Below are 10,269 nucleotides of genomic sequence, written 5' to 3' on the forward strand. Positions count from 1 at the left end.
AATCAAGTTGTAGAAACATCTCAAGGATGGTCAATGGAAACAGGATGCACTTGAGCTCAATTTTGAGTCTCATAGCAAAGGGTCTGAATACTTATGTAAATAAGGTATTTCTGTTTTTTATTTTTAATACATTTGCAAACATTTCTAAAAACCTGTTTTTGCTTTGACATTATGGGGTATTGTGTGTAGATTGATGAGGGATTTATTTAAAAAAAATCAATTTTAGAACAAGGCTGTAACGTAACAAAATGTGGAAAAAGTGAAGGGGTCTGAATACTTTCCGAATGCACTGTATTAGCCAAAATGATACATTTATGAAATTCTGAAGATGTTTCCTAGTCACACAAAAAAAGAAATGTTGATATCATATTCACAGGAGGCTTGACACACCCATTTGTGTACACTGAGTCAAAACCATATTTTCAGATCGCATTTGGTAGACTGGGACAGCAGGTTAGATAAACTGGGACACCATTATTGTAGTCCTAATTGTATCCCAATGACAATTCAATTTTGTGTGATTAGGAAACATTTGAGGATTTCAGAAATGTATCATGTGAGGTCACAGAAGAGGGAAATGCAAAAAGAGACCCAGTACAGCGGTCCCTAATGTAAACTGGATCTCTTCCCTCCATTGGAAAAGCCTATAAGGCAATCCCACTTTAGCAACTCCATGCTGTTCTACTTTAGCTAGCTATGGTTGGTAAAGCAAAAAAAAAAAAAAAAGAGACAATTGCAACATTTAAAGGTGCTACACATTCATTTTTTTGTTGTTTAATTTTTACATTGTAATTTCAGATAATGTCCATAAAATATCTGCAGTAATAGTGGAATGACAGTGTTTCACAGTATTACTTACACGCCAGTGTTGTGATTGGCTGTGATATTTGCCTATTAATTTCTCCCACCGGGCCGGCTTATTTTGTCAAAATGGGAAAGCTATTTTGACTTTGTGGCTGTGGAAGTCGCTCTTTCATTTCCTGGTTGCTAAAATTCTACACTGTTCGCTCAATTTCATTTTATGTGAGAAAACAATCACTGAATAGTGTGTAGGGAATCATTGTACCATCTAAATCGCTGTGAAATATATTTTCAATAACAACAAATATAGTTATTACAGCTGTTTGAAGCTGGTGGACCAAAACCGAAAGTAAAAGGCTCAAGCGTGAGTCTCCTCCATGTTACGGGGAAATGGGATGCAGGGGAGGGGGGAGATTTGTTTTGAATGCAGCCTAGTGCTATTGCAATTCACCTAGCTTCCACATAGGGGAGAAATTCTATTTGTAGCACCTTTAAACATAATATTGGTATTTTGTTGCAACAGTACACAGTATGCACATTTACATCACAATTTGGCAAAGTGCATTATTTATGACAGTTTTATAACCTTCACATCAAAACAGAGAAAAAAACTATGTCACTGATCTTACTGTGTGCTTCGCGGGGTGAGCTTCCTGTTTGAAGCTTGCTCTGCCCCCCTCTATGATGTAACACCAATGAAGTGATGGGATTTTGATCATGTGGTTTCTCTGCAAGGGCTTAGTAACAATAGTTTAGGTTTTCTCTTGTCAGATCAATAAATACACACTTCAGGATTATGCTGTCCCAGTTCATATGATGTCCCACTCTTTCCGAATTCACCCTATTCATTATTTTATATTATTTTGACAAAGTCTTGGAATGTGCTTGGTAGGCCTATGCCACCATCATCACATCATACTGCAAGGTTATATTTTAACCACTACACACTGACACCTGGCTGACACAGTTGGTTGGGCTTGGGCAACTGTATTATGGAAAAGCTTTGCTTAGTGACCAATTGTGCAGTGTTACAACTTCTGTATGCCAATGACGTGGTAAAATTTCCGTACTTGTGAACACCGTTGGGAAAAGGGTCAAGTGTTAACTGGGATCCTTGGGATGTCCCTACCCCATTTTAGTAGACATTTAAAATGGCTAAGGTAAGGGTTAAGGTTAGGGTTGTGGGTAGGGACATCCCAAGGATTCTGTGTAGCACTGACTGGAATCCATGAAACGTTGCCATTTTCTATCAAGCGTTGACGTTTGAAGCGCGGTGTCCCTGTGGAGGAAACAATTATCAGGAACTTACAACAACAAAAAAGCAACAATGTAAGTCACATGGCTGGAAACTGGAATCCCATAGTTACCGGGGGAAATAGGCCAATAGGCTGAAATCTCCCGCCAATTTGTGTTCTTCATCAGACGGAGGGGGCACGTGGGAGTGTGGGAGTTGGAGAGCATAAGAAAATGGTCGACAACTGCATTTTACTGTTTCAACTTGAAACCATTTCGCGGTTGCTCCAGGCTCATTCTTCCGAGATGGATCATCACAGTGGGTCAGGGCTGACTCACTCCGCACTTGAGTTATAAGCCTCCAGAACACACGGAAGAAAACCAGTAGAGTAACGTTTTGGGAGAGTAACAGATAACGATGAACGACGAATTTTTTTTCCCCTAAATAATGTTTAATAAGTATATATTTTTCTAAGTAGTTGAGACAAGAGCGTCCTGCAAAGTGTATTACGGACATCATATTTGCTTGATTTTCCTAACGTTTACAGCAGTTTTTCCTGCGTAGAAGTTTTGCGAATGGGTTACCTTCTGCAGGTGACGGTGCTCATGGCTCTCGTTCTGTGCGTAATTACAGGAGTGATGGACAGGAGGTTGGAGGCCACTGAAGCAACGGTAGGAATTTTCCAACTTTTTAAAGTATTATCTATCTTCATTCATTGAATTACATTGCAACTTATGAATACTCTGCATTATTGTGGATGTTCACACTCATAATGCAAACTTTCAGCAATGCCTATGAACTGGACCATCCATATAGGTCTATGTGATGCAAAGTGCCATATGTGTAACCTATCAAATGGCTTTCACAGTCTTTCTGGTAGTCTGCAACTTAATCAGCATTGTTTCTCTTGTGGCTGTTGTCATTCACAATGTAAGAGGTGATTAAGATCACTTTGAAACTTCTAAAGTAACCCTTGTATCCCCACTGTGGTTATTGTGTTACCAGGCATACCTGAAGAAGTATGGCTATCTGCACACTCCACTGGATCCTCAGAACAAGGGCATCGAGGCAGATGATATCACTGAGGCCCTCAGGTAAAGTTGATCCTCAGCAACACAACCTACAGTCTATGAACACAACAACAATTTACATGTGTAATTCCTCTTGGCAATGGGTGATTCCTCTTCCCCAACAAACCTGAACAAGCAAAAAATCTGAACATACTTACTGTAAATGTCCCTTTGTGAATACAGATCCAAACACAGCTTTATTGTATAGCCTTTTGTTTGCAAGGCACATTGACACATGCACTACAATCAATGCAATTCTTTAGCATAACATTTCCCATTGGCAGGAAATATTTCCTTGCCTTACATTTACAGTACGCACATGCTGTATCTGCTATTGGAGCTTTCAGTCCTTCCTTTCCCCCAGGGTCTTCCAGAGAGTGACAGACCTGCCTGTCAATGGAGTGATTGACAAGGCCACCCTAGAGATGATGAGACAGCCTCGCTGTGGCATAGAGGACCCCTTCAACAAGAAAACCCTAAAATACAGAGTACTGGGTGAGTGAAGACATGTGGAGAGGATATTGTATGTGGGGGTGGGATGAACCGGTTTCCCAGATGGTGGGTTGGAACATAAAACTTTGGGAGTCACTTTGCACATTTAATGATAATAATAATAATCCTCACCTAATAAGAATAATCTTCACCTACACAATGTGGTTTCTCGTCTAGACGTGTGTTTATGGTAAATGCATGTTTTTTCTTCTTTAGGTTACTGGCGCAAGAGAAGCCTGTCCTGGCGAATCTACAACTACACTCCAGACATGCCAAAGAGTGAGACAAAGAGGGCGATCCGCTCTGCCTTTAAGTACTGGAGCGACGTGGCTCCCCTGAGCTTCCGAGAGGTCGAGTATGGACGAGCCGACATCAGGATCTCATTCCATGCAAAAGATGCCACTTGTGCCGAGCCTTTTGATGGACAGGGTGAGTGTGCCTATGGGCCGGATACAGTTGGGTTGGAGTTACTGTAGTCTAAGACCGGGATTAATGCCGATCTGTGCTAGATCCACATTATAGCATGCTTGACATTTAAAGGTAATTTCTAATTGAGCTGACATCTGCAGGGTTTACTTTAAATGCAATCTCCACGAACGCAGTCACATTGTTGCCTTTAAAAGCTGCGTTGTCTACAAGCGCGATCAGATTGAATCCTGGCCTAACACACACACACCAAACATACAGTAGTTAAGTACCCCTGGTTTCACTGCTGATACTTATTAATTTCCATTGAAATATAGCGTAATAAAACAGTTTTTTTCTCTCGTAGGTCATGTGCTGGCCCATGCTGAACCCCCAGAGTCAGGCATCATTCATTTTGACGAGGATGAGTTTTGGACAGAGGGCAAGTTCTATGGCATTAACCTGCGTATCATCGCTGCCCATGAGATAGGCCACGCCCTGGGCTTGGGCCACTCCCAGTACAGAAGTGCTCTCATGGCCCCTCTCTATACCGGTTACCGTAACAACTTCCGTCTGCATTTCGATGATGTGAAAGGCATCCAGGCTATGTATGGTGAGTAGAGCCTGGGTTGGTCTGGTACCAATGTTTATTTTTTTACTTTTTGGCTTGCAAAACAAAATACACCCCTATCAGAAAGCTATGTATTACAAATGTCACAGGTAATGCTTTCATCCTCCCTTTAGGTAAACGTGATACAAGTGTTACAATTAAGCCCACAGTGGCACTCCCCACATACAGCCTCCCTGGTGCTGAGGGAGACATCCCAGACCCCTGCACCACCAAGCTGGATGCCATCATGCTGGGTAAGCTGTCTGCACACAATACTGACCAGCGATATACAGTCAAAAGCGTAGATGTACATACAGTGGGGAAAAAAAGTATTTAGTCAGCCACCAATTGTGCAAGTTCTCCCACTTAAAAAGATGAGAGAGGCCTGTAATTTTCATCATAGGTACACGTCAACTATGACAGACAAAATGAGAATTTTTTTCTCCAGAAAATCACATTGTAGGATTTTTTATGAATTTATTTGCAGATTATGGTGGAAAATAAGTATTTGGTCAATAACAAAAGTTTCTCAATACTTTGTTATATACCCTTTGTTGGCAATGACACAGGTCAAACATTTTCTGTAAGTCTTCACAAGGTTTTCACACACTGTTGCTGGTATTTTGGCCCATTCCTCCATGCAGCTCTCCTCTAGAGCAGTGATGTTTTGGGGCTGTCGCTGGGTAACACGGACTTTCAACTCCCTCCAAAGATTTTCTATGGGGTTGAGATCTGGAGACTGGCTAGGCCACTCCAGGACCTTGAAATGCTTCTTACGAAGCCACTCCTTCGTTGCCCGGGCGGTGTGTTTGGGATCATTGTCATGCTGAAAGACCCAGCCACGTTTCATCTTCAATGCCCTTGCTGATGGAAGGAGGTTTTCACTCAAAATCTCACGATACATGGCCCCATTCATTCTTTCCTTTACACGGATCAGTCGTCCTGGTCCCTTTGCAGAAAAACAGCCCCAAAGCATGATGTTTCCACCCCATGCTTCACAGTAGGTATGGAGTTCTTTGGATGCAACTCAGCATTCTTTGTCCTCCAAACACGACAAGTTTAGTTTTTACCAAAAAGTTATATTTTGGTTTCATCTGACCATATGACATTCTCCCAATCCTCTTCTGGATCATCCAAATGCACTCTAGCAAACTTCAGATGGGCCTGGACATGTACTGGCTTAAGCAGGGGCACACGTCTTGCACTGCAGGATTTGAGTCCCTGGCGGCGTAGTGTGTTACTGATGGTAGGCTTTGTTACTTTGGTCCCAGCTCTCTGCAGGTCATTCACTAGGTCCCCCCGTGTGGTTCTGGGATTTTTGCTCACCGTTCTTGTGATCATTTTGACCCCACGGGGTGAGATCTTGCGTGGAGCCCCAGATCAAGGGAGATTATCAGTGGTCTTGTATGTCTTCCATTTCCTAATAATTGCTCCCACAGTTGATTTCTTCAAACCAAGCTGCTTACCTATTGCAGATTCAGTCTTCCCAGCCTGGTGCAGGTCTACAATTTTGTTTCTGGTGTCCTTTGACAGCTCTTTGGTCTTGGCCATAGTGGAGTTTGGAGTGTGACTGTTTGAGGTTGTGGACAGGTGTCTTTTATACTGATAACAAGTTCAAACAGGTGCCATTAATACAGGTAACGAGTGGAGGACAGAGGAGCCTCTTAAAGAAGAAGTTACAGGTCTGTGAGAGCCAGAAATCTTGCTTGTTTGTAGGTGACCAAATACTTATTTTCCACCATAATTTGCAAATAAATTCATTAAAAATCCTACAATGTGATTTTCTGGAGAAAAAAATTCTCAATTTGTCTGTCATAGTTGACGTGTACCTATGATGAAAATTACAGGCCTCTCTCATCTTTTTAAGTGGGAGAACTTGCACAATTGGTGGCTGACTAAATACTTTTTCCCCCCACTGTATCTCCCATATCTTGGAAGCTCTTATTTTTGCCTCACACATTTTTGCCTTACACTATTCAAGATTGTAGCAATATTCTTTACTCTGATAGATTTAACTAACCACATTTTTGCTCTCTGCAATGGAATTGAGACTACAATGGAATTTGACAGGTTGAGATTGGACCTTCAGTGTTCAATTTTGTGCTCCTCCTCCAGGTCCATGGAGGAAGACATTTGCCTTCAGTGGTGATTATGTGTGGACGGTGTCTGACATTGGACACAATCCACCCATGAAGATCGACCGGCTGTGGACGGGACTGCCTGGGAACCTGAACGCAGCCGTTTACTCTCAGAGAACAAACAAGACATACTTTTTGAAAGGTGTAATATTTTATCAACTTTAAAATGTATTGTGTTTTTGACTAACAAATTAGGGAAAGTGAGATGATTTTAAAGAAGAACTGATAGTATGAACTGTGTAATACTGGTTTTAAAATACTTGACAGTGATTGATTGACAGTGATCTGGCCCAGAATGTGTTACTGTTAATCTCTCCTCATTTCAGCCTACTCACCAAAACTGTTTCTGACCACAGGTGATAAAGTGTGGAGATACACTCGTTTTCTCCTGGACTACGGGTACCCCAAAGAGCTCAAACGCCTCCCACCTAATATTGATGCTGCTTTGTACTTGGAGAAGAATAAGAAGCTGGTCTTTTTCAAGGTAGCTGAACACAAGAAAGCACAAATATCAATACTTTTTAACCAGTAAACTTACAAATGACAACTGAGCATTATGGTTTCAGTAAATTGTTATAGTAGATTAATGACAACAAAAATTGAAGCCGTAGCATTTTTACCCACTTGAATGTGATGAATATGCCAAATACCCAGCATGAAAAACTCTTTGTACTAATCATCTTTGTCCTCTGTTGTCCCTCTCCTCAGGGTACAGGGTACTGGCAGTGGGATGAGCTGCGCCACAGTAACCTCAACGTGTACCCCAAACCACTCTCTAACCTCTTCACTGGGGTGCCCTCCAGCCCTGATGCTGCCTTTACCTGGACCAACGGAAAGATCTTCTTCTTCAAGGGAGACAAGTACTGGCGTGTGAACAGTCTACTGAGTGTAGACAAAGGCTACCCACTCAGCATGAGTGAACGCTGGATGCACTGCTAGGAGCCAGACACTAGAGGACAGCAGACACCATAAACCTCAATACGGTGCTGGTGAGATGTGTTCTCAATTAACCATTCAGGGAACCACACAACAACAATCACAACCACACTGTGATAACATTGTGTTCACACTGTGAAACCAATATAATAACATATTTCCATGTACCAGTACATGTTATCAGTCAAGGTACATAACTGAAATGTTATGTCAAACGACTTCTTCGAAACATGAGATAGAATCTTTATCAATGTAAGTAGTGGCAAAGCCATTTGAGGTAAGACATAAGTGCTTATATAAGGTTGCATATTGAGTGTCAAATCGTTATGGCCTACTAGTTCTCTGTTTCCATGTAACACAGGCAGGACCTCAGCCCAAACGTGTTAGACTGAGTTCTGAGGGAGTGTGTGTGTGGAGAGGCTGTTTGTTATGCTCTCAGGGGGCCTTCCAGGGGGGGCCCTTCCTCTCCCTCACAACAGATGTGGATGGGACTATTCAGTTATGTGCCCTCTTTTCAGTATGTGTACTGATTTCAATGGTGTTCACCCAGCACTTTGAAACTTCTTGTTTTCTTTTGATGTTTGGCTTGCAGACACCGTGGACGGGTCTGAAAAAGTATTTGTGAGTTTCTTGTCGCCATGTTATGCGTTTCTAGGGATAGAGTGTGGATATTTTATCACTTCCGACATAAAGAGAAGCCTAATATCATTGCTGTTGCGTCAGACTTTCACATCATGATGTCTACATTTTATAACTGGTTTATAATTGTGTACCGATGTTGCTGTTGAACCTCATCATGCTTATTGATGTTTTTATAGTCAAGCTAAAGGGAATTCACATTTCATAGTGTATAGGCCTACCATTTGGATATGTTTATAAATGTGTGCAATTATTTTTTTTGCTGTTAATTCATCTAAGACATACAGTAGTTGTACAAATGAGTCATGACAATCAACAATAAAACCATTTCAACAGTCCTTGTTTCCCTTATGATGTACACTGAGTATACAAAGCATTTGGAACACCTGCTCTTTCCATGACATAGACTGACCAGGTGAATCCAGGTGAAAGCTATGATCCCTTATTGATGTCACTTGTTAAATCCAGACAGTTTAAAGAAGGATTTTTAAGCCTTTAGACAATTGAGACATGGATTGTGTATGTGTGCCATTCAGAGGGTGAATGGGCAAGACAAAATATTTAAGTGCCTTTGAATAGGGTATGGTAGTAGGTGCCAGGCGTACCGGTTTGTGTCAAGAACTGCAATGCTTCAGGGTTTTTCATTCTCAACAGTTTCCCGTGTGTATCAAGAATGTTCCACCACCCAAAGGACATCCAGCCAACTTGACACAACTGTAGGAAGCATTGGAGTCAACATGGGCTAGCATCCCTGTGGAACACTTTCGACACCTTATTGAGGCTGTTCTGAGGGGGGGGAGGGGGGGGGGGGATGCAGCTTTCATGCATGATACTTGTGGGCTGATAAAGCTTCGGAGCTGCCACAGCAACACCACTGCTTAAACCAATCAGGGAGCAGGAAATCCCCCCCCAGTTGTTGCCTTTGAGACCCTCTGTGTTTCTGATTCCAAGGCTGAATTTGGCAGCTGATGTTGCTAGGTGACCATGAGGAAAATATATAGAGCCATTTATTAGCCTCAGATAAATGACTCAAACCGCTTTTGTTTTTAAACTAATTTAATGGTTTATCGTTTACATTTCCTATTGACAATTCTGTACAGATTCAGAATAGTTAAGAGTACTGAGTGAGTGTACTGTCCCTCTAAAATTCTAAAACAAAAGTAAATTACCATTTTCAAAAAACACAGATAATTCTTTAATAACCTAGAATGTGGCAAATTTGTGCTCTAATTTGACCATAGCATAGTCCTTCAATGTTATGAATCATATAAATTACTGAATACAGGTACTGCACAGGTAAAACTGCCCATAAATTGTCATGAAACAAGCTACTGTTCCAAAATAAATGACATAACCAAGTGTGGTTTGAAACATTGTATATATAGTATTGCTATCTCTAAAAAAGGCACTGTAATTCCTATGAAAAAAAAACTTCAATTTCACTTGTAAATTGCCCATGTAATCTCCATTGTATTTAGGCACAAAATGGCTGCCGTGTATCTCTCTGGACCTGAATCTTCTACACTCAACTATACAGGCAGTTACTTACAAAAAGGGACAAGTAAACACCAACACACACCTTAACATTACAAACACACACTCGCACAGACAACAAACACACATTAGAGAAATGTGTCTTGACTTGTCCTCTTCTTTGTCCAGTCACAGTGCATCCTCAACAACAGCTGCTCTCCTATTCTTTAAGGCAGTCAGGTGACCAGAAGTTACATGCAACTGGTTAATTTCAAGTCATTAAAGCACAGATAACTCCAATTGTAAAAGTTGATATCACTCGAGGAGGTAGCTCTCGTGCTATTATTGCTTCCTGAACAGCAAAAATAGTCTGTTTTCATCAGTCAAGTGATTTTTCCCATATGTAATCAATCAATCAATCATAATGGCACCAAAGAAAGTCTATGACCTAAGAAATCAGATGAGTCCTCT

General features: G+C 41.3%; 1 protein-coding gene across 1 annotated transcript; it reads left to right on the forward strand.

Moving 5' to 3' along the window:
- Window positions 1-2,417: 2,417 nt before the first annotated feature.
- Window positions 2,418-8,663, forward strand: LOC311139026 (matrix metalloproteinase-19-like). The gene is made up of 9 exons (XM_084173860.1): window positions 2,418-2,706; window positions 3,041-3,129; window positions 3,470-3,600; window positions 3,814-4,026; window positions 4,370-4,615; window positions 4,747-4,866; window positions 6,728-6,892; window positions 7,107-7,234; window positions 7,459-8,663. The coding sequence occupies exons 1-9, from the start codon at window positions 2,611-2,613 to the stop codon at window positions 7,687-7,689; spliced, it is 1,419 nt and encodes a 472-aa protein (XP_084029986.1). The 5' UTR covers window positions 2,418-2,610; the 3' UTR covers window positions 7,690-8,663.
- The last annotated feature ends 1,606 nt before the right edge of the window (window positions 8,664-10,269 follow it).

This window comes from Coregonus lavaretus (genome assembly GCF_964263955.1).
Source record: "Coregonus lavaretus genome assembly, chromosome: 12".
Classification (NCBI taxonomy): domain Eukaryota; kingdom Metazoa; phylum Chordata; class Actinopteri; order Salmoniformes; family Salmonidae; genus Coregonus; species Coregonus lavaretus.